The 25603-nt window shown below is 35.8% G+C and overlaps 2 protein-coding genes across 2 annotated transcripts in view; one reads left to right on the forward strand and one right to left on the reverse strand.

Annotated features, from left to right (window-relative positions):
* The window catches only part of ESF1 (ESF1 nucleolar pre-rRNA processing protein), a 62780-nt gene extending 43533 nt beyond the window's left edge, over positions 1–19247 (reverse strand). The window contains exons 1-8 of the mRNA XM_087445634.1: positions 19135–19247; positions 17135–17819; positions 12923–13311; positions 12207–12320; positions 10070–10170; positions 8911–9063; positions 6609–6723; positions 4568–4715 (exon numbers count right to left, since the gene is read on the reverse strand). Of these exons, the coding sequence (XP_087301760.1) occupies positions 4568–4715; positions 6609–6723; positions 8911–9063; positions 10070–10170; positions 12207–12320; positions 12923–13311; positions 17135–17777 (1663 nt within the window). The 5' untranslated portion in view covers positions 17778–17819; positions 19135–19247. The remainder of the gene's footprint in view (positions 1–4567; positions 4716–6608; positions 6724–8910; positions 9064–10069; positions 10171–12206; positions 12321–12922; positions 13312–17134; positions 17820–19134) is intronic.
* Positions 19248–19366: 119 nt separating this feature from the next.
* NDUFAF5 (NADH:ubiquinone oxidoreductase complex assembly factor 5) overlaps positions 19367–25603 on the forward strand; it is a 40559-nt gene continuing 34322 nt past the window's right edge. Inside the window, exons 1-3 of the mRNA XM_004433743.3 lie at positions 19367–19616; positions 21834–21874; positions 24847–24910. Of these exons, the coding sequence (XP_004433800.1) occupies positions 19395–19616; positions 21834–21874; positions 24847–24910 (327 nt within the window). The 5' untranslated portion in view covers positions 19367–19394. The remainder of the gene's footprint in view (positions 19617–21833; positions 21875–24846; positions 24911–25603) is intronic.

Consider the following 25603-nt stretch of genomic DNA (forward strand, 5'->3'; position numbering starts at 1 on the left):
AAAATTTAGAAGCAGCATAATGAAGACCCTCTCTTCTATGAGCTATGGCTAACTGGTCACTAAAAATGTCTAACATTATTAAGCATTTAGCTGTGAAACATCAATGTTAACAGACTGTCCTTACATCCTAAAAAAGGTGAGATGGAAAAAAAAATGGTTAAGTAAATGTTTTTATAGTGTTTTTTTTTTAATGAATGAAAAACAGTCCAGGACATTCTTTCCATCCTATCACACTTTTACATTTTCATTCAAACAGCTGAAATTCATTTTTTTCCTGTTTGTGCTTTGTGCCACAATAACAATGTTGGATGGAATTCTGTCATGTCTCCTGTAATTCAATAGATAAAACATCAGGAACACATTAACAAAATGGTAATATATTTTTTTCTATTAAAAGCTTACTTCTGAAAACATAATTAGAAGCAAGCCCCTTCCAGGTTGAAATTTTAGTGGTAAGTCTCTGATGGACTACTTTAAATTGATTTTTTCCAGTACTAAAATTTTACTTTGCAAAGCTCTTAAGTGTGGGATAACTCATGTAGGCCTGTTTTTTCCCAATTCAAGGGCAATACTTTGTGAAGGCTTTAATACTACATAAGGAATGAAAAAAAGTAATCCTAACAGTAAGAAGCCCTGCTATGATCTTTTAAAAACGACACTAGGAACATCTAGTAAGTCTAAGGCACTCAAATATACTATGTATCTATCAGAGGTATTAAATTACAGATTAAAGTAAGCTTGCAACTAATCAAAATATTGAAGAAAAATGCATGCTTTTAAACTTAACGAGTAGTATATTTCAAACAAAAGCCACTAATTCTTAAAGTTTTAGAAGTAAAAATATATAATATGAGGTAGTATGTTAAGCATTTTATGAAATTAATCTTTGCAACCATGAGCCAAGTACTATTACGATCCTCATTTTATAGCTATGGAAAGAAAGGCATGGGGGCTAAGGGAACTTAACCTACGTAACTTCACTATGTGGTAAAATCAGGATTTGAAACTAGGAGAGCCCAAGACCTTAACAAGAATACGCTGATAAATTAATACTTCTTTTTTCACAATATTAGCTGCCCAGATGTCAATAATGTCACTTTTAAATCTAGTTTAGGGCCGGCCCTGTGGCTTGGTGGTTAAGTGTGCGCGCCGCAATGCTGGTGGCCCAGGTTCGGATCCCGGGTGTGCATCGAGGCACCACTTCTCCGTCCATCCTGAGGCCGAGTCCCACATACAGCAACTAGAAGGATGTTCAGCTATGACATACAACTATCTACTGGGGCTTTGGGGGGAATAAATAAAATCTTTAAAAAAAAAAAAAAAATAAATCTAGTTTAGTTCTCCCAAACTAATCAAAGAAACTCACTTGAAAAACTTGTACCCAATCTTCACAAGTGTACATGGAATGTTCTCTTTTTTCCTTTATCTTAGAGCTGCTAGTGCAGAAAAACTAATTAGATTTTTTAGAAAGGTGCTACATCACCATATAGGCATATAAATAAAAAGAAAATGTAGATAAATTAGTATATCTATGGGAGGAAAAGATGTAAAGGCTATTTGAGAAAGGACTTGACTGTTCTGTGTACACTAGAAATAAAATGGTCACTCAATTGTCTGGAATGCCAAAATTAACAAGCAACAGCCACTGAAGCCTTAAAAAAATGTGAAGGCTTTTGTGTCCAACATAACTAGCATTGCAAATCATATACTTTTTTCAAAGACTACTGAATACCTAAGAAATTATGTGGTTTTATTAATATTAGATGTCTGAACAAATAAACTGGAATGATTAAACGTGATTTTCTGTTCCATGCATGGAACACAGTTCAAGAGTAGTTTACGAAACACTTAGAAAAATGAAGCAATATTTTCAGTAGTCTAAAAGAAATGGTGATAGGCCAACCATAGGATCTAAGGGAGTTAAGGTTTAATGGTCATTGATAACACTGAAGAAGCATTTAAGGATTTATTTAATTTGACATTTAGGTTATAGAAACAATACACATGCAAAAGGAAAACCAAAACGCCAGGTATAAAAAATGTTAAGCTATAAATAAAAGTAAGAATATTCATTCCTGCTAATTTAAAATACTTATACCTATGTTTCACATTTATGGTTTTTCATTTGCTGTCAGCACTAAACCTCTTACAATTTTGCATAATTGGGAATTCTTCTATTAGATAAGAAGAACAAAGATGTGAAGATATCAGGGAGACAGCATCAACCAAAAACTGATAAGAAATTACAATCAACAAAATTTCCAAATAGAGCCAGATCCAGTATAGGGGATCCAGTATAGGGTGTTTTGGCTCTCTTTTTAAAAAATGAGTTATTTTAAGCAAAAGCATATACAATTTTAAAATACACCGATTGTTAAAATCATCAAAAAAATTTTTTTCTTAAACAAAGATAATCTGAGAACTTCTGGCTTCCATTACTGGCAACCTAGGTACTTCAGACCAATAATGTCCTTTCACTGAGGACATTAAATTGGATGAAATATTTTAAAAATCTTTTATAAAGCTTCAAAGGAGTTTTAAAAAGAAAAAAGAAACGGAAACTTTAAAGAACTGACAAATTAGTGAAGAATTACCAAGTCAAAATCAAGAAGAAAGCACCAGAGAGATGATTCCAGCATTCACGACCTATTTTGTGTTGAGAGCACTTACTGATCCAAAAAAAAAGAGCTGTGAGACTAAACTATTGTTTTGGCAGCCTGGCAGGGCCAAGAGGACAAAAGTGAAAGAACCATAGAGGGGAGATTTCAACTAGTACCCCCACATTAAGCAGGGACCCAGAAGGATATAGTCTCAGGGCAAGGGTCAACCAGAAGTGAACCAACCCTCACACAGACTTGCATCACCCACACAGTCCAGGGAACCTCAAGCCTTAAAACTTAAAGTAATGTGGTCCCAGAACAACCAGAGTAAATGAAAGTTCTCTCTGATAAGATATTCTCACCTCAAATATCAAACCAGCACACACAGTTAACCAGGCACAGAAACAAAAGAGAAATATCTTGTAAAGTAATAGAAATCAACCTGAAAAAAAATGATATACTGAAATTATCAAACACAGACCACAAAAACATGCTTACTCTATTTATAGAAATAAAAGAAAGCATTGAAAATATCTGCAATGAGCAGAAAACTATAAAAAGTGATATTGCTGATTTCAAAAATAGCCAAATGGGACTTTTAGAAGTAAAAAATACAATAACCAAAATAAAAACTCAATGGATAGGTCTATCAGTAGATTCAATACGTCAAAGAGAATTAGTGACCGGAAGATAGGTCAGAAAAAAATATCCAGAATGCAGCATAGAGAGACTAGATTAAAAATATAGAATAGTAACATGGAAGGCACAGTAAAAAAATCTAACATATATTTAATTGGAGACCCAGAAGGAGAGGGGAGAAGAAATATCTGAATAGACATTGGTTGAGAATATTCCCAAACTGATGAAAGATACCATGCCACAAATTCAAGAAACCCAACAAACTCCAAACACAGTAAATAAAAAGAAATCTACTCTTAGTTCATAGTAAAATTGCAGAAAGACAAAAAGAAGGAGAACACTTTAAAATTAGTCAAAGAAAAAAATCCAGACAACCTTCAAGAGACTGAAAAAAGCTAGAGACAGCTGACTTCTCAAAAACAACAATGAAGCCAGAAGACAGCAGAATATTTTCACGTTTGTGGGAGTGGGGAGGACTGTCCACCTAGAATTTTTTACCAGTGAAAATATCTTCACAAATGAAGACAAACTAAGGACATTTTTAGACTAAACTAAAACCCAAGAGAATTTGACACCAGTAGATATATCGGAAATTATCAAGGCTATACTTAAGGCAGAAGGAAAATGATCCCAGACAGAAGTTATGAGGTATAGAAAAGAATAAGGAGGAAAAGAAGTGGGGAAAATGTGAGTAAATTTAAACAAAAGCAGTATAAAACAGTAATAGTAACATCCTGTGGGATTTAAAAAAAAATAGAATTACAATACACAGGAAAGCATAAAGTTATCTTAAGATTCCTTGTACTGTCTTTCAGGAAGGTAAAAATATTTATTACTATTAGACTATAATAAGTTAAGGACACAAGTCATAATTTCTAGGATAATCATTAAATGAACAGAAACAGAGTCTACTTTCTAAACTAGTCAAGGAGAAAAATGGAATGTAAAAAATATTCAATCAATCTAAAAGAAGCTCTTAGTTTAAAAAAGAGGGGCAATAAAGCATTTTACTAGTTTATTAAAAGATTGCATAACTATGTAAATCATGACAAGTCTAAAAGGCCAGGCTTCTTTTGGTAGGTCAGGGTTTTAAAGAAAATGTTTACGGTTAAAGAAATTCAGGCTAAGAAAATACTTTTAAATAAAAAAATTTTAATTACTATCTACAGGTGTATATCATACCGTACATGTGAGTATGCCCTGCAGACAGTTTAAGCTTTAGTTTGATATTTCCTTTTAAGCTACTGCTAAAGACATATTTCCAATAACAAGTCTAGTTTAGGTATGTGAATGCTTACAAATGTAGAACACCAAAGATTAACAAGTACCTTGTAGCTCCTCTTCTATCTCCTCTTCATCTTCACTAGAGGAAGCTAAGTAGGCTTGAAAATCCATGTCCAAAAGCTCTTCCTTTTTAAACTTCCTATTGAGTGTAGTAATTCTTTCATGATCAGTTTCATCCCAAGTGATCTCCACCTTTCACCAATGAATAACAAAAAAACCACAAATAAAAATGGAAATGTCAGCAACCCAAACTTGTTAAAGAATATTTATTGTTAACTTGGATATTTAACAGTAAGCTAAAAAAGTTAAGACATGCTAACACAAATAATAAATGACATACTTAATAAAAAGTATTCTATTTGTGGGGGCTGGCCGGGCGGCATAGTGGTTAAGTTCATGTGCTCTGCTTCGGCGGCCCAGGGTTCGCGGGTTTGGATCCTGGGGGCGGACCTACACACTGCTCATCAAGCCATGCTGTGGTGGCATCCCACATACAAAATAGAGGAAGCTGGACACAAACGTTAGCTCAGGGCCAATCTTCCTCACCAAAAACAAAAAAGTATTCTATTTGTGGAAAGGGAACCATTTCTATTAACCTGTACTTTCCTCCTCCTAACTCTCTGCTATATGTAACACACTCTATTACTGGGAGTAAAAATTCATCAGTGTGTGAATTAATTGTGGTGAAAAGAAATAAAGAAAATGTACTAGTGACAAAGCTAACATTATGATGAATCAATGAAAACACATTTTTCACCTGGAGTTCTAGGTATTTCAGAAGGTCTACAAAGTATGTGAAATCTCTCGATAAAGCTTTCAACACAATTTCAGTGGGGTCTATCTTCCAAAAAAAGATTAAGAGCCACTGATGAGAAAGGCATCTATTGGTTGGGAAGTACAGTAAACCCCATGATACAGGAATTCATCTATAACATGATGGGTCTGGTGATTGGCTCCTGCCATCTATGCAGCCCCCACTCTCAGATGGTCCTGTGAGAGGTTTTATCTTCATCACAGGGTGGGTCTCACATCCTTGTTTTTTTTCCTCAGGCTAATCTTCCCAGACCAGGACAACAAAACGGGCACCAATTAACCATGGGATCCTTAAAATAGCTGCCATTGTCTTAGAAGTTCCAGCTAGTCACAGGATTCAGAACTCTCCTTATTCTGATAATTAAGCCTGAGCTGATGACCACAAAACCACTGCTGGAACTGCGACAGATGCGGATGATACAGCCAGATCCTAGGAACTTCAGACTGGCTTGCTGGACAGGCTTGCCCTGGTCATTTTCAGTCTTAAAAATAACATGACCCTACTACATTTTATGTGACTGAATCTTTTAGATTTCACTTATTGTATAATGGTGGGGTTTTACTATACACAGTAACTAATCAAGGCCACAGTGCCCACCACAGCATGCAGCTGACAGATAAAGCAGCTCTCTCTGCCACCAGCCTGTCCTCAGAAGAGCACAGGGGTTTGTCACAGGAAAGGCAGTGGGAAGCCTGTATGGCTGCTGCAGAGTCCAGCTGTGGGAGAAAGTTTACGGGAGGGAAGAGAAGAAAGAAGGTAGGCAGCTAAGTAACAAAATAATTCAATAGAAATCTTTCGGTTTTTATTAAGCATTAACGTGACATCTAGTAGTCCTGGATTATTCTACTTCAATTGTTTTTACAATTTTGGATTACATCTGCATAAAAAATGTGTTCCTATTTTAAACTTCCACTGGTTTTGTTTTAACTGTGATTTGAGGTAATGTTACCTACTTCCCCCTACTCCCTAGGATGTTAATAACTGACATATTACTTACTAAAGAATCTACTCGAATACAAATGCATGAAAAAAAGAAAAGAGAAAAAAAATATTCCCAGGTAACTGACCCAGGCTTAAAGGCATAACACAAAACAGAAAATAGGTTCAAACAGATGTGGTAGATAAAATGCAAATACACTTGTGTCTCGTTTCTATTTGTACCTGTGCATTAAAACTTTGAATACTTTCCATTTGTAAAGATGCTATAAGTAAATAATACACAAAGGCTTTTCTTAAAGCAATAGAGTCCATTTTTAAAAGTTAAGAAATACCGTTGATGTTCCCATTGCGGCAGATGTGAAATATTTTGGTTTATATGCTGTTAAATCCACTTCTGAGGCTACGTCCTTGGGCTCATCATCAAAAGTAAGATCATCTGGTATAAACCTAAGAAACAACAAAAAAAATAAATTTATTTAAACATATGCCATAGTGATAAACAACTAGAGCTTAGATTCTCTTCTAATTAGTTGTAGTTTATACATATATAACATGAAAGTTCCTACAGAACACACATGTAGATGAAGTAAACAATGTTAGAAATAATCTTGGAACAAAATTTCTGAAATTCATAAGCTATAAATCTGTAATTCCATTAAATATGAGTGAACCCTGCATTAGGAGTCAGTTAATATAAGTCAGGTGCAAACAAACATGGGTCCCTCATGTTTCAAAAAGACCTAGACTCCTGATAACACAGTCATTGCCTTGCTACAGGATATTCTGAAGATCAAACAGAATTATTAATGGGTAAGTGTTCTGAACATACAGTATCATACACATGAGGTGTCACTGAAAATAAGGAAAAGCTTAAGGTTGATTTTTCAAGACTAAAAAAATCTTAATATTATCTTACAATTTTTTTTCACAAATAGCTGTTAAATGTAAATTCGCCACTGTAATTGTCCGACAATTCTTAGGCAGCAAGCTAAGGAATGGGGGAGGGAGGTAAAGAGTTAAATAATCCATGATTTTTTCCATATTTAGGTTTGTAATTCATATAAAAGATTTTATTTCCACACACACAAAAAGCATATGCTGTATATTCTATCAAAAATGAGTTTTGGGGGGGAGGAATGGATAATTAAGGTTCATTAGGTCTACATAATATCGTCCTCCAGCTACACTTTTGCACAGACTTAGTAGAAGAAAAATAAATATCTGAGATCAATATTTTTAAATGCTATTAATATGTATACTTTTATATCTTGGGGCAGATGAAAAAAGTTTTCCCTAGATAATTGGGTGGCAGCAGAAAACTCAATTTTCTTTTTTGATGTTGTGTATGACACAATAAAACAGGGAATGTAAATTTTTTCCATGGTCATTGATGTTATTTTCTAGGCACTGCCAGAGCTTATTCTAACATCACATGGAAATGTCACAAAAAGGAAACAGAAAGAACAAAATGATCCTGAAGAGAACACGTTAACATGAATTCATGATACCCAAAGAGTCTGACCTTCTAACAAATGTTTGCAAACCACTATTTAAATACTCGAAACATGCACCTCCTATTGAAGTTGTTAACAGAAAAGAAAATAGCTTGTCTGATGAGATACACCCTTCTTGCTATATACTTAAGCAGGCTAAAATCTTACTCCAAATTATCAATTCAAAAATTTTTATTTGTATTTTTCCACCAGTCAGAATGCCTTTGAAGTATGAAAGCCATAGTGATTATGAAATGATGCATTTTTTTTTCCGAAATATTTCATTTTGGGAACAAAGTCTCTAAAAATCCTGGATACAAAGAAGTGGTATCAATCCTGGATACAAAGAAGTGGTATCAATCGAAAGTGTCACAGTAGAATGGTTTACTGGGTTCAAAAGTACTAGGCTAATGATAAAAACGTAAAGTAGTTCACCTTCCCATTTCCTTAGAACGGACATTCACAACCATCTAAGGTTTTTCAGCTCTGGGTCAGTGAAGCCTGAGCATGTGGTGAAAACAATGCCCAAGTCTAAAGACAATACCAGCAACACCATCCATTCACTGAGCAGCACTGAGAGCAGTTGTCCAACAGAACTTTCTGTGATGATGGCAATGTTCTGTATCTGCTCTGTCCAACATGTGGCCATTAAGTATCTGATATGTGTCTAATGTGACCAAGCAAATGAATATTAAATTTAAAAAATTTTTAACTGAATGAATTTAAATAGCCCGATATGACTAATGGCTACCATACTAGACAGCACAGATCTAGAGGTACCAGTTTAACAGCAAATTCCTTTGCCACCATCTCAATGCTTTTTTTAAAGTTACTTCACCTGGTTCCTAGTTCTAAAAGAGAGTTGCAAAGAAATATCATTACATATAACCCATCATCCTAAAAACACAGCCGATACGTTTGAAGGGAAATAAATGTGGGTGATTCACACACAATACTTTAGCATTTTCTCATTCCAGTTTTCTTTCTTAAGAGTGATGTTCCACAGGACAAAGCTCACCCAAAAGCAAAGAATCTTCTTTTACAATGTGAAACAACAGAAAACACTACCAGTTCAAATATTTTACTTCTTATAATCATGTTATGCTACAAGATTAAATTGGTAAGTCACACGCTGGATTACCTTAAATCTATGAACGAACAACTACTTTCAAATTCCAGGCCGTCACAATCCTCATAAATTTTACTGGCTGTTTCAAGAGAATCACAGTCCACTACCGCATAATAGTACTTCAGTCGTTTGAATTGATAATCTCTCAATTTTTCTCTAGAGGTCCTGAAAGGGAAAAAAAACCATTAAGCTTACTTATACGGGAACATAAATACCTATCTCCCTTTAAAAAACAAAGGTAATTGTTTTAAGAAAAATATATTACAACCTGGCCTTCATTCTAATCCATCTTTCCTTCATGACTTTGCCTTTATGAACATTAAATACTTAAGCTCAATTTATTATTTTGACAAGGTACAGACCAGGTATTTTGATTGGAATTTGGTATCTAGAAAAGGAGAGTGTAAGAATTACATGTGCTTGCCTATGATGTTAATTCTTAGAATTTTTTATTTGATTTGCTACCATATACAGCCTTCTCAAGTAAAACCCCCACACAGGATCACTGTATTGTGAAATAAGATAGGAAAGCATTAGCTCTAATTACAAAGAAATTCCTGATCTTGTAAAACGTTTATTCCAAATTCATGTGTTGTCAAGTCTAAATGGTTGTAAGTTTAATTTCACTTACATACATATTCTTTGAGTCTTCATCGGCTCTCTTCTGCCACCCATCTATTTAACCATCATTTTTATTAAGTGCACACACAGCTCCATCTAGTGGCTTAAAAACCACTTTGATTTTTTTCTATACTACATTATGATGATAAAGAACTTTTTATCATTCTTTTTTCTATTTAATCCTCAAATAAGAAAAATTACATAATTTGAAGGCAAATAGAGTTTCAATGCCACTTATACGGAAAGCAACATCTCAGAAAAAAAGTAAAACTTACTAATTCAGAACAATGAGACTGAGAACTGTAAATCAGTTTAATCATGAAATGTTTTTCAAAACTGCAATAATTATTTTCACGAATGTAGAAATATACACACAACATGTTGTTGGAATAGTGTGCCACTTCTGACAGACTTTAATCTGCTTTACAACCTGCTTTAACCATAAATGACACAGTATAAACTTTAGTCCTAACTATTAAAGTGACCAGAACTCTGAATTAGTGACATGAACTTAGGAGGTTTAGTTTTATTTTCTGCAGTGACTTAATACCAGTCCTTTTCAGGGGCATCCTCAGGAATGCTTAATAACTCTACTGGTCCTTGAACTTGCTCTTCCTTCATCCTCTCCTTTCCAAACTCCGAAGGATATATCTAAACACAAAAAAATAAGATCAACATAATTTATACTTTCCTTTTCTTACAATATCCAGACCTGTCAAGGTCAGAATTCTAAGAGTTACAAGTGGACTCAATGAAAACAGCAAGGATGACTCACTTCCAAACCTACTATAGGAAGCTAAAGCATCCTGAGGAATCTCCTTAAAAATAGCCATTTTGCTGGCAAGTAACAGATGTGGAGCTTGGGAACAAAAGTAGAACATTTCCTCTATACATCATCTGGGACAAGACGGTTCTGGGATCCAAGGGAAAAATTAAGAAAAGTGAAACAAGATCCGAAGCTCAAGGAACTCAATGTAATCACACATGAAAAATGACTGGATTAAATAGTTTACATGAAGTACACAAAAATGATTACAGAAATCATAAAACATAAGTAATCAAGAGAAACAATTTTGTAATACCCAACTTATCTCTAAAGCATATCATTTATCCAATGCTTTCTTCTAAAGAAATTCTTTAAACAAAAAAGAACTGATGATAACATTATCACATAGATTGGATACAGTCTTGGTATAAGAAAAAGGATTCACCCTCACCAGGATTTGGTATTTTTGTATCTTGGCTACTTTTGAGAGTCAAAAAATATAACTCCATTAATCTGCATTGTTTTGATACTACTGGGCTTAATACACATTTGTTAAGTAACACAAGATTTTTTGAGTTGTTTGAAATATGCAATCTATCAACTAGCGGATCCGAGTTTTCGTTACTAATTTGACTTGCATATAATAGGTTTGGATGTAGAAGTTCTAAATATAGTTATGCCTGTTGATTCTTTGGTTTTTTTTCTTTTTTTTAAGTCTAGAAATTCCTACTAACGTATACATTTCCTGAAACACGAGATTTAACAAAAACACAATTCTATTTTATTCTGTTTCTGTGGTTTGATTTTTAATTTTTTTCTTTATTTCACCTGGAGTTTAATTTTCGGCTATTATGAGGTGAGGATCTGAACTAATTTCCCCATATAAAGACTTGTCCATTTGTCCCAATACCATGTATTCAAGAAGCTTACCTTGATCTAAATTATCATATAAACTCTTCTATTTACCTATTCCATTCCATTAATTTGTCTCCCTATTTTTAGCCAAACCTGTTAACTCTAGCAGCATTATAAAATGTTTAGACATTGTAACTGGTATGATTTAAAGTGGTATGATTTCTCAAAAATTTATTAGTCATTCTCATTTGTTTATTCGTTTAGATGATTACTGGTATCCTTTTTCTTAACTTTCCCTTGAACTGAGATTTTGATTGAAACTACACTAAAACTGCAGAATGACATCTTTCAACACTTAAACAGAAAAATAATAATTTAGAGCTGTTTCAGGCATTGCACTCAATATTAAGTGTGAGCTCCTTTTCATTTAATCCTTACAACTACCCTAGGAAATACTATTGTTATATCCACTTGTCAGATGAGAAAACACACTTGAGAGATTAATAAAATGCCCAAGATCACACAGCATGTATCAGAATCAAGATCTGAATGTAGGTCTGTCATACTGTAAAGCCTAGATTCTTAATCACTATGCTGGCTCTCTAGAAATAAAGTATCTCAAAATGTATTTAAGTTTTTCAAACTATTAAGTGTTATAGTTTACTTCATATAGGTTACATGTACTTAAGGTAATTTCCAAGGATTTTATATGTTTCTGCTGCTAATAAAAATAGGATTTTTTCCTTAATTGTTTAATATTGGTAATGAAGAATGCAATTTTAAAAGAAATGTTTATCTATACCCCAATCCTTTACTGAGCTTATATTATAATAGCTGTTCAATTGATTGCCTTGGGTTTTTAAATTATACACAATCATATAACACATTAATAATAATAATTTTACCTCTTCCTTTATTTCATACCTGTTATATCAGTTTTGTACTTACTGTATCGGACAACTTCCAGAATAATATTTTCCTTAAAAGGAAAACTATGACTTAAAAAAAATGAGATTTAACTGAAAATGCTTAGAAAGATTAACTTCAAAATGAAACCAACTCTTACCTTTACAGAAAATATAACACCTCCTTTAGGTTTAAATGAATTGAACAGAGCCAGCAAATCTTTTGCCTTTAATCTATCCCAGTCCATGTTGCAAACTGCTAATCGACGTGTAATCTAAGAAATGAGAAAAATTAAATATTACATGATCTATATCATTCCCAATGCCTGCAAAATAAAGATACCAAAAATGTAATGCCTTCTTTCCCCTAAATTCTGAAATAATCAATATAGTATTTATCTAAGTAGTTTCAACATGTAAAAGAGAACTTCAGATGAGTCACACAATAGTAAAACTGTCTACAGATAAGCACTTTCTCCTAGGTTCTTAGTTCCTAAAACAGAACAAGACGATGAGCTGATTTTTTAATTACCAAGTTTGTTAAGCTACTGTCACCCATACATGAACGTGGAAGTTGAGTATGTTACCCTGTAGCACTTCTAATAGGTGCCATAGGAACTGAAATATAAACTACTAGGTAAAGCAAATATTTTCCAAAAATTTCATGTGACTTAATTATTTAATTATTCCTTATCTGTTTAGACAGACATCTAATTTATACAGATATATTCCATATCAAGAAGTTTTAACCAGAATCATCATCAAGAATACTATTCACCAATAAAGCTTTTCCCACTTAATAACATCAATCCTCCCATCCATAAAAGCTACTTGTACCATGCTCTTCACAAATAATCTTATTTATTCAAAAGACCACCTCATCAGCCCGAGGAGCATCTTTATCTAATTCTCTCCAAGCATGCACAAAACCAGATTCCTCTGGAAGTAAATCTGCCATATCTTCTTCATCTTCAGAACTAGTTTCTATATTTCCTTTGCCCCTCGCAAGATCAGGGCCACTGTCACTTTCATCATCATCCTCACTATCTTCATCCTCCTCCTCATTGTTTTCATTGCCATCATCATCGTCGTCATCATCATCATCATCAGCTGAAGCTATGTCAATGCCTGTAATTCCATCTTCAGATTCTTCATCATCTCCTATTTCACTAGCACTTTCTGAATCTTCCTCCAGAGCATCTTTGTCAAACATCTTACCACCCGTTGAGTTTTCATAACTGTCTCTTGCCATTATGAGTGGAACCACTGCAAAAAGGTTAAAGAAGGGAGAAACAGTCATTCACTGACCAAATATTTATCGAGTATCTACTATGTACAAAGCATTGAGCTAGGGAAAGGGAAAAGGAGATGATTTGTAACATGATTCCATGTTCTTGGTGGGTTCAAAAACAAAAAAAATTGTTTACTGACTTATGAAGCTATGTTCCAAAGCAACAGAGAGAGAAACATCTAAATTTGCCTATAGAGAGAGATTTATAATAAGGGAGGCTTCACAAAGATGCCATTTGACCTAAAACTAAATGAAAAGGAGTTTTGTTAGAAGGAAAAGAAGGAAATGGGCTTTTATTTTAGTACCACAAGAGAGTGGGGAGTAACACAAAATAACTAGCCAGTAGATGTGAAAAAGCCAAAAAAAAAGGCATTACCATAAGTTCTGTGTATGGGATCAGAAAAACACCATTGCAACAGTGAAAGAAAGTTACTATGAGGTAAGCATCAGATTTTACTTTTAAGCAACACGCTCATAAATAACACCTTGGAGAGTAAGCTTTATCAAGTATTGCAATGTTTCCCATGCATCAGTCATTATCATACCATTTTCATGATTTTTGCATATGACTGATGTTTTTCATTAAATTGAATTTTTTTTTAATTAAAGAAATTAGCTTTATTCTAAACAGTAGCCCTGAGGTCACAGATGTGATGCAGTGGTTACATTTTTTCCTAAGATGTTGAAATAAATACATAACTACTAATATAAAAAAGTTTGAGTATCACTTCACATATGACAATGGTACACATATCACACTTTGAGTTGTATAATAAATTGATACATGGGAGATTTAAAGAGATCTAGTATTTTAATATTTTTGACATCATTGAGTAAATATTAGCCTATTTATTCATTCAGTAAATATTTGCTCAGAACCCACCATGCACAAAGCCATATGCTAGATAATTTGGGTTACCTCCATGTCCAAGATGGTACGGCTCTAGTAGTGATTGTAAAACCTACTACTTATCCAGCTACTTAAAAAAAATGCTTTATCATTTTCCCCCTAATTACAAAAGTAACGAATGTTCATTGCAAAAAATTAAGAAAATATGGTTTAGTGAAGAAAATAAAGATGACTAGTAATTTTTTATTCTGAGATAACTGGATGGTTATTTTGGTACGTTAACTACCTAAATCTGTTTTTTACGATATACCTACTAATTTTTTTTTATTGTGAAATTTTTGTTGTACATTATTGTTTGTCAGTCACCATATAAGTGCATCCCTCCACCCCCTGTGCCCACCCCCCACCCCCACAGCCCCTGGTAACCACCAAACAGTTCTATCTGTCTGTGTGTTGGTTTACCTTCCACATGAGTGAACTCATGCGCTGTTTGTCTTTCTCTTTCTGGCATATTTCACTTAACATAATACCCTCCAGGTCCATCCATGTTGGTGCAAATTATCTACTAATTTTTTTAAGTGGCTAGTCATACCATTTACGCTATTTTGCAACCTATTTTTAAAACTTCATATATCATAGACATGTATGGATACATCATAACTTAATCAATCGTCTAATGATTTATGTTGCCTTTTTTCAACTTTTAAAAACAATGCTACAATGCACATCTTTTGCACACATGTCCAATTACTTAAAATAACCTCTTAGGAGTCCAAGTGCCGGGCATCAACATTTAAAAATGACACAATACCAAACGGTAACTCCTCACATTACCTTTACTTTACAGCAGTCAAAAAGCCCTTTGTACACAGTAGTTGATAGAATGATAACTGATGAATGAATAGTGAACAAAAGATGGTTGTATATGGAGTCACTTAATCCCTACCTACAGATGATGCCTTTTCTAGACTATGAAACCGATGTACATTACTGCAAGAAACATGATGGGACAGAAAGATTCAAAGACTCGAGCTACAGGCCCAGCTCTGTGTATCCCCACATAAATCACTTTAACCTTGATCCCTGACTAATACATCCTAATTTCTTGAGGTTGTTGAGAAAATCAAATGAAAAAGGATATGTAAAAAGGTTCTGTAAAATCAATCCAAAGGATTACATGGATATATTAATGTAGTGCCCTAAATCAAGTGAAATTTAAAAGATGCTAGACTAACTTACCTCACAAACTCAGCATCAAACCAACCTTGCCACTGTTCCCATTCTGATCTTATTCTTCAATTTCAGTAACCAGACTCCTATCCCTTCTCCCTATACCTTAGTTTGCTGTCTGGTTCCACTACAAATGAAATGGGACCCCACCCCTGACCCCCTAGTGCCTGCTATCTAGAATTCTGTCCACTGCCTGATACTTTCTACCTTCTTAATGTGATCTTGCCCTGTCAAGACCTCTCTCTGCCTTTTCCTGATGCCTACCCTCACTGGGTCCTGTAATCAGAGCCAGCCTTTGTCTGGCTTATCTGAACAACACCAATTTTCAGTTACAACATTAATGATCAGCAACACCAACACTCAAAATTTCCTGCAGCTACAGGTAACACAAAATTTTAATAAGCTTAGTAAACCCGAACTAGTATCAGATGTTTCTTACTTAGTTCCAAATAATCATTTCTAGCTGTATTATCAACTCACCCCTTCAGAGACCTTATTATCTAATCAAACGGGAATACTGATCTCTTCTGAACATTCCTAACCATATTTTTGCTCAAAAAGTTCTTTCCACATAGAATGCTCAGGTCCCCAAATTTAATTTTTCCAAACCCCAACCAAAACAGTGTCACCTATGAATTTTTCTCTAATTACTATATCCCAAGTGACCTCTTCCTCCGAATTCACATAGCCCTCTGCTAAACAACTTTTATCTTACTTACTATTATTCTACTTGGTATTATGGTTCTGACTAATTTCTTCCACTTTTGATCTGCACTGTCCAATATGGTAGCCAGCAGCTACATGTGGCACCTGACCACTTGAAATGTGGCTCCTCCAACCTGAGATATGTATGAAAGTAGAATGTAAAATATCCCATTGAATTTTTTATGTTGATTACATATTGAAATATTTTTTGATATATTGGGTTAAATAAAATGAATTAATAAAATTAATTTCATGTTTCTTTTTAATGTCTCTACCAGAAAATTCAAAATTATATATTTCTCTTGGACAGTGCCGCTTTAGACCAGTGCCACTGCATAGAGTTTAGCAGACTTTTACCTGCAAAAGAGGATATGCAAGAGGGGCAAGAAGGGTTGAAATGAAGGTCAAACTCCACTCACCAAGCCATGTATCGTGCAGGGGCGCTGTGTCTGCTCAGGGGAAAAGAACCTGTTGCTTCACTCAAAGGTGCTATCCCTCACCAAACTGTGAGCTCTGGGAGCTCTGTGTGTCCAGAGGGGCATATCTCTTTCTAATTTGCTGAGGCATCATATAAGCAAGCAGTAGCTCTGACATGGGGGACCATGTCTTACTTATGTTCTATCTGCCACATATCAGTCACTAAAAGTAGTTGAATGAATGAAGGAATGAATGAGTACCCAACTCTACTTACCTTCTTCAGATATATATCTTCTTATCATATGAGAACATATAACACTTTATCTGGTTAGAGAATATAGCTCTCATTAGTGCCCACACAAATCAAAATCATTGTTTAGCCTCAAGACTCAAGGTTTTATTTGTTTCTGTTCTGATCATTATAGCACCAAATTAATAATTATTATACGGTATTTTTTCTTTAATACCTCTTTACTTCCAAATAAGCATTTGACCATTCCTATTATCCTCTGAAAATATTATATATGTTCACTTTTTTAAAAGATCAGTATAAAAATAATGAAATACCAAAGAATCCCTAATTCTTTCCAACCAACCTGACTGCGTTTCTCTTCCTGTTTCAGCATACTTGCCCTTGAGAGATTTCACAATTTTGGAGGTGCCCGAGTCTACTGTCCTTACTTTTCCCTTGGGACACGAATCTGTACTATGTTGAACAACGGTTTTTTTCCCTTTTGTACTTTTTTGTGTAAATTCTTCGTTATCTTTCTTGGGACTTATTTTTGAATCTACCTTCTTAGATTTGCATGAGTTTTTCATTTTCTGAATTCTGTCAGAGTTATCTAAATTATTTTCATTTCCAGAATCCTCTTGATTAATTTTTTTGGTTTCTTTCTTTTTCTCTTCAACTAGATTTTTTGATTCTATTTTGGTTTTAATTTGGGGTTTTTTCTTCTTCATTTTCTTTTGGTTCAACACTTTGTTATCTTCATCAGACAGATCTGAATCAGAATCCGAAAGGTCATAAAAACGTTTCAAGTCCTCTGTAGTGCTGTGGTTGATGGGGCGTCCTCTTTTATCCACAGCATAATTCAACTTGAACTTTTTGTCATGAAACATTGCTCGAAATCTCTTGTCAATTTTGACTTTTCGATCCTTTTCTGGCATTTCCCAAAATCTTGGGTCCTTTGTAACCCGCCTAAACCGCTGATCACTCATTATTTCTTGTTTGGATGCCATTTTTAAATGTCTGACGGGACAAATGCTTGAAGAAACCAAATACTAAAAAACAAAACAAATGTTAAAATAATGAAGGGTTAGTAATACAATAAGATGCTTCAGGAAAAAATATTAATTCACAACATATTCTAAATTAAATGTAAATTAAATAAAGGAAACAAGGCTAATTTCATTTTCCAAACTTATTCTGAGTCACATGCAGAAAACCAAAAACTATCAGAATGTCCTCTTTTGATTACAGAGCATTTGGAGAAATAAACTTAAGAGGAAACCAAGCAGAATTCCAGGGCTTTATGGAGGGGGGCAAACGCTTACTACCCAATTGCACTCACTTAAAATTTCTATATTTCTATTTGTATACAAGTTAAAAGCTGATGTAATCAAAAGATTCCCAGGCCTCAGTTGGTCTCATTTGTTTCTTCACATTCTGACCCCATTCTCTCTGTTAATCTTACCTTATGCTACTTTAAACAGCCTTTAGTTCTACAAGGTTAGTTTCCTAACTAAAGAGACCAAAATCAATTCAGGTTTAGGTCACAAAGTTCCCTCTCTAAATCCGACCATCCTTTAAGAAGCAGGTAAAGTCTCACTCTTTTTAACAAATATCACTTCTTTCTATAATTTCTTATTCTACCAGTGACTAAGGCCCAAATGGGCTGATTCCCCCCAAAACATATTAGAATGTGTGTGTGTGTGTGTGTACAATTAGTGTTGTTTCCTTGAAAACAGTCACTAATGGTTTGGCATCTCTAGATTTGATTTTTGCAAAGAACCAAAAGTCATTGATTATTAAGAGCAAAAAGGAACTGATCAAACAGGGTAGTGGTGCTTTGTTTCAAAAGAAAGGCTTGCCTATAAAGCTATATTTTTTTTCCTTAAATTTGAAAAAAACACCAAGAAAATCAAAGGTTTCAATAATCCACTTACACACTCAAAAATATTAGTATTAATAACGGCGAGCTTTTACTACGTGCTGGGTACAGCGCTATGAGTTTTAGATGTATTAAAGCATTTAACCCTCTGAACAGTCTTACGAAATAGGAAGCATCTCATCCAACTATTAGAGGTAACGCAAATAAATGTTTAGAACGAAAGCACTGGACAAACGTCAGATACTCGGAGAACAGAAGGCGACCTGACCCCATCTCCAACGTCCGCGCTGATCTCCGGAGCCCACCCTCCCCTTCTAGCCACCCCTAACGCGGGGCAGCTAGGGTAGCCCCCGGAACGAAGGTCTCCTTTCCCAATTCCCAAACCTCAGGGCGCGGCTATCGGGCTGAGGTCCCTCGACAGAACACTAGGAGGACCAAGGAAGTGTGAAGAATGAAGGCGGAAAAGGCAAGCAGAAAAGGCGCACCCTCTCGAATCCCAAGAAGTCTGTTCTGTCCGCTCCACAGTCCTTCCTGACAGCAAGCCCAGTCACCCCCCGGGAGCCCTCTCAGAGCCTCATGTGAGATCCACACCCACAATCCTCCGCGTGACGCTCCGCCGTAATGGCAAGCGAACTAGGCCAAACTACTTCCCCTTTCTCTCTGAGAAGAGCTCTAGAGTAGGCGCCAGAGCCGCGGCCACGCATGCGCACGATAAGCGCGCCGGCGAGTCGGGTAGCTGGTGGAGATGCTGAGGCTGACCCGGCTCTGCCTCCTGTGGCGGCGACCTCCGGCGGCGGGGGTCCCGGCCAAGAACCTCGGCCTCAGGGAGGTCGCCACTGGTGTCTCTCCGCCGGGCAGTGCCTCGCTCAGAGCCCTAAATATCTTTGACCGCGTTTTGAAGAGGAAACAGAAGAACTGGGCGGCCCGGCAGCCCGAGCCAATGAAGTTTGACTACCTGAAGGAGGAGGTGAGTCCGCGGGGCAGCGGGGGAGGGCGGCGCCGCCTTGGCTTCGGGTCCAGCAGCTCCGGCCGGGCCCCGACCGACCCCATCTCGCTGTGTGACCTTGAGCAGGCACCCTGGCTGTCTGGGCCTCTACTGTAATCACTGAAGGGCTGGGCTCGGATATTGTAAGGTTCTATTCATTCATTCACTCACTCGGCAGATATTGCTTGAGTTACGGGTATGTCCAGAGCAACGTTAAGACCGTTGCCCTCATGAAGTTTCATTCTTGCGGGAGGCAAGACAGTGAACAAGAAATGTAATTTCAGCTAAAGAAAGAAAGTGAGGTAGTGAAGTGAAGTCGTGTAGTGACTGCGATGATCAGGGAAGGGCGCTCCGGCAGACGACGTGTTGAGGAATTGGCCAAGCTGAGATCTCGGGGGGAAAGCCTTATAGGCAAAGGGAAGGACAAGTGCAGAGTCCCTGAGGCCTCTAGTGAAGGAAAGAGTGGGAGAGAGGTCAGGGAGGGCCCAGGTTATTAGGGCCTTAGAGAGTAAGGACTTTGAATTTTCTTCTATCTGCGTTGTCCATTGAGTACGGTAATCTCTGGCCACATATGGCTTTTCAGTACTTGAAGTGTGGCTAGTCTAATTGAGATGTGCTGTAAATGTAAAATACACTGTATTTCAGTGACTTAGTATGAAAAAAGGATGTAAAATATTTCACTAATTTTTATCTTGATTACATGTTGAAATTATATTTTTGATATATTGGGTTAAATAAAATATGTTAAAATTAATTTCTCCTGTTTCTTTTCACTTTTTTAAAGTAGCTATTAGAAAATTTCGAATTACTCGGATGGCTCTCATTGTTTTTCTATTGGCCAGCACTGCTCTAGAGGAATGTGAGGCTGTGGAATGGTTTTAAACAGTGGAGTGATAGGATCTGGTTTATATTTTAGGAAGATTAATTAAGAGAAATTAAGATCTCTGATTTGTGCTGGTTTGAAAGACCTCTTCCTTTCTGCCCAGGTGGACTAGAAACTGAGAGTTTCTACTCTTTGGACATGCAGCACGGAGCTCAGGCCTAAGTAAATGTTTCTTCAGGGATGGAGCAATATCGAAGTCGAGTATAATGAGCTCTTTCAAGCCAATGCAACAGACGTTCATTGAGCTCCTTTTCTGGGCAGAGCTCTTTGCAAGCCCTGACCTGATCAGATGATTGACAGTGTTTGTCCTCAAGGTTCCTAATGGCATGTACTTAGAAGATGTGTGTTCCTAGCCACCCTTCTCCAAGAAACGCTCCTAGATTACAACTTGACTGAGGCCTTGCCAGTGTGCAGGACTGGAATAAATGAGATAAAGTATTTGAGAGTTCTTTTTATAATTAAAAAAAGATTCATATTAGGAACGATGTACAAAGTGGACTTCTCTGGGAAAAGACTTCTGCTGTACCTCTTCCCTTTGCTCCCTCCCCCAAAAAGCAAATACACATATGTTCTAAACTTTCAAGTCCTAATAGAAACTCTGGGGTGTTTATGAGGGAATAAGTGGAATGTGGGGAATATTTGGCTCCTACATATTTATTCCTGCCAAATGAAGCTAGCCCAGCAAAAAGAGGCAACTACCTTATGATATCTTTTAGATTGGGATGGGATTGGGGAGGGGAGGTGGGAAGTGCGGTTTCTTCAGATTTGGCTGACTTTTTCTAATTTGCAAATGTTGCTCAGAAAAATTGTTTACTCATTTAGGAGTTCCACAAAATTTGTTAGTAATCATCAAATAATAGAATTTTTATTGTGACAACTTATACATTCATCTGTAATAAACCCCAGCTAACTAAATAATTTTTCAGTCTCATACACCTCACCCTAATATCTGTGGGCAATAATGTGCCTGTTATGCTCCTGTTGCTTTTCATCCTTGCGATCTTATAGCACATGGAATGTAAAGGCCAAAAAATATGTGTGTATAAAGAATGTTTAGTCTTGAATTCATTAAACTGACTTCTGAAGTAATTTGCCTCAATTTGTTTCCTGGGATATTTTAAATTTATTATGTTTCTATTCACAATTTGTAAAGAAAATTGCTGTGGTCAAACTGAAACGGGGATAAAGGGAAGTACTTATCAACATGTTGAAACATAAGTAACCTATGGATTGTTGAATACTGGGAAGAGTGTTACTTCTCTGGTAAACCTACTCCTCTTAACTTCTGTCCATCATGGCCTCCTGTGTTCCTTCAGGTTGGAAGTCGGATTGCCGACCGTGTATATGACATAGCCAGGTAAGTGATGATTATCATAATAAAATAAAATTAACTTTTGTCTGCAGACTCAAGAGATTGGGTGCTGAAAGCTTGATAATCTGGAATGGCAGAATCTGGAGGAATTTATTATCAGGATTAGGGATTTTTTTGTTTTGTTTTGGTGAGGAGATCAGCCCTATGCTAACATCTGCCAATCCTCTTTGTCTGCTGAGGAAGACTGGCCCTGGACTAACATCCGTGCCCATCTTCCTCCACTTTATGTGGAACGCCACCACAGCATGGCTTGCCAAGCAGTGTGTAGGTGTGCGCCCGGGATCCGAACCGGTCAACCCCAGGCCGCCGCAGCGGAGTGCGCGCACTTAACCGCTTGCGCCACCAGGCCGGCCCCAGGATTAGTGATTTTAATCACTCTCTAGGTCTCTACTTTTTTATGGCTGGGAGAGCAAGTGATCTTTTCTTTATTGTTGCCTAAAAAAAGAATGAATGGAAACACAACTCATAGTTTCTCTCTGAGCCTGAATGACTGATCCACTTGATTTGACCAAAAGCCAGTAATGGAAAGATTGCTCCAAAAATGGAAATAAAGAATTGACTACATATGAATTTTTAAGAATTATTAAACCTAGCTTTAAAAGTTTAACTAAAATTAACAGAATCTTTTACCATCTAAATGAGGGAGAGAGTCTACCTAGATTTCTTCCCCAATCAGGTTATGTGAGACTTTGGCCATATTATCTTAAATATTGTTAACAGCAATGAGAGTTCTCTGACAATTATATAGAGGCAGATTTGAGAAAAGAACACTTTCATCGAGTATTATTAAAACCTTGATGGATTTGTTGCTCTATATTAAACATAACAAAAGCTTTACAGATTCAGTTTATAGCTACATGGCAGGAACCACAGTTAAATAATGAGTTTGCTATAGAATTGCTCTATTTTGTTAGCAAATCACTTTTTGTGCTCTTTTGTCTGAAAAACATCCATTAAATTAGACCAACGTAGGATGACTTTTTTACATTTGTCTATAAAAAAGGGAATTTTGTAAAATCACAAACTCAGTCATATTTTAGATATATCCTTGCCACTTAAAGAGTCTTGGGATGAATTAATTTCATAAGGTAAAAAAAACCCTTCAGTGTTGCAAATAATCACCCCATTCCATCTGTTTTATTAGTTCCATTGTTTTAAAGATCTGAAAAATAGCTAATTCTCTATACTATAGTCATTCATTTGCTTGGATTTTAGGCCATTTTCGATTTAATAAATGAAACATTAAATTTTCCAAATCAGTTTGGATTTCATAGTCTTTTTATGTCATAGTACTAAGCAAAACACAGGTCTATAGAGAGACCTGTGATTATGGCTAAAAGCACGTCCTAAACTAACATTAACTCTTTAGAATTAAATTATTAAAAATACCAGTCTAAGTGTTCTTGCACTAATGTTCTTTCCTTAGAAAGAGTAGTTTATGTTGTCAACACTGATCTTTTGTTGATTTTTTAAAACTAATCCCACAGATTATTAAATGTCATATTTGTGATATCTGAGACTCACTTAATACTGTTACAATCAGTGATAATAATAACTCATAACTAACTTTTGCTGAGTGTTTATACTGTGCTAAATACTTTACATGCATTATTTCTTAAAATTCTCTCAACAACCCTGAGGGAGGTAGTAACTTTTCCATTTTATAGTTGGGGAAACTGAGATCCAGTAAGATTAAATCACCATGTATGGTCAGAGCCAATAAATTGTAGCCCCAGAATTCTAACTCATGTTTTTCTGATTCCAAAGCCTGTGTACTTCACCATGTCACACTGCCTGTGTTCACAATCAAGATAGAGGGCAGGTAAATAAGTGGTTGTTTCTCACCGGCAGTTCTCCAACTGTGTACTGGTGTTGTATACTTTTGACAAAGGTTTTAACAGAAATTGAAATAGGGAGGCGGGCCTGGTGGCACAGCGGTTAAGTTTGCGTGTTCCGCTTTGTCGGCCTGGGTTCGCCGGTTCCCATCCTGGGCGCATACCTACTCGCCACTCATCAAGCCATGCTGAGGTGGCATCCCACATAGAAGAAGTAGAAGGACCTACAACTGGGATATACAGCTATGTACTGGGGGCTTTGGGGAGGAAAAAGAAGGAAAAAAAAGGAAGACTGACAACAGATGTTAGCTCAGGGCCAGTCTTCCTCAAGAAAAAAAAAATTGAAAAGGGACTCGGTTTCAATAGGAAAAATGTTATTAGTGGATAAAATTTAAAATTTTCTTGTTACAAATTTTTCTTAAACCTATAGCCTATAATTAGATGTGTGTACTGATTTAGTGTGACATGGTATATTTAGAGGAGACAGCATAGCATAGGGGACAATAGTCCTTGTTTAGGATTCAAACTGACTAAATTCAAGTTCTGACTGCCAGTTATTGGTTGAGTGACATTGGGTTGACCTACTTTACTCTGAACACTTAGCACACTGCTTTGAACCTGGTAAGATTTCGGGAAAGTTAGCTGTTATTTAGTTGGTGTTTTGTTTTGTTTTTAGTTTAACATATTAATATTTCATGATATTTCACATGATGATTTCTAAATCATCTGCTGCCTCAATAAATATGAGAAATAGAGATAATTAGTAAGTTCCTGAATGTGATGAATATTTTCATGTTAATTTACATTAGCTTCTTTTTGTTCTTTATCTGGATATATTATCAAATTAAAATACCCCCACTAAATCTGTTCTTTGAATTCATGTCATAGAGCAATCTTATGGAAAGCTGCTTGACTGTGAGGTCTTGTGAATGAATAGACACGAGGCAGACTTGCTCTGTCTGGTAGATACAGCTTGTAAGACAAGGCAGAAAAAGCAGATGATATAACTTTTTGCAAGTTGTGTTCACTAAAATGTTTTTACTTAAAAAAAATAGTTCTTAATAATTATATTATGGACTGTATTATTAAAGACAAAACATAACTTTTGTGTGTATTTTTTAGAGATTTCCCCCTTGCTTTGGATGTTGGTTCTGGAAGAGGTTACATAGCACAACATTTGAATAAGGTATATTTATTTGATGACTTAACCTACTTTGAGAAATAAAATTGACTAATTTTAAGGAAAGACTTTCTTAATCAATTAAGTTTGTATCATATTTAGGTTTTGATTATATGAGAATTGCTAAGTTTTTTTTGAGTGGTTGAACCAGTGGTTGTTTTGTGTCCCTTCTTAAGTATTTTTTTCTTAAAGTGATTTTTCTTTCCTTTGAATCCATATTATACAGTGATTCCTACTGATAGTTTCTTTAAATCTATATAAGATACAGTGCTCTTAGTTCCCACTTTGTTCAAATGTTTTTGATGATTCACAATAAAATCAGATTGACATTCATTTGAAAAATGTGATTAAGCTCATTTTTTAGCTAGGAAAAATATTAATTGCATCAGTTAGTTAGAAATCTTTCTGTTTGATTAAAAATAAGTAGCCTTTGTTAATGCTTATACCATTTTATTTTGCATTTTCTAGTTCAGACGATGAAAACCATTTATTGTTTTAGCCCCTATATATACTACATTGTGATGGACACAGATTAAAGTGGGCTTTCTATTTAAAATCTTCTTAGAAAAAACATACACTTGGGCCAGGGCAGGGGGAGAGGGGTGTGTGAGTCTCCTAAAACACTGTTATTGATCACAGTAAATGCCACAGAAATGGTACAGTCATTAAACTGCAACAGGAGTTAAGGGAAAGGAAAAA

The sequence above is a fragment of the Ceratotherium simum genome, chromosome 21 (genome assembly GCF_057802395.1).
Source record: "Ceratotherium simum simum isolate JZ-2026a chromosome 21, ASM5780239v1, whole genome shotgun sequence".
In the NCBI taxonomy this organism is placed as follows: domain Eukaryota; kingdom Metazoa; phylum Chordata; class Mammalia; order Perissodactyla; family Rhinocerotidae; genus Ceratotherium; species Ceratotherium simum.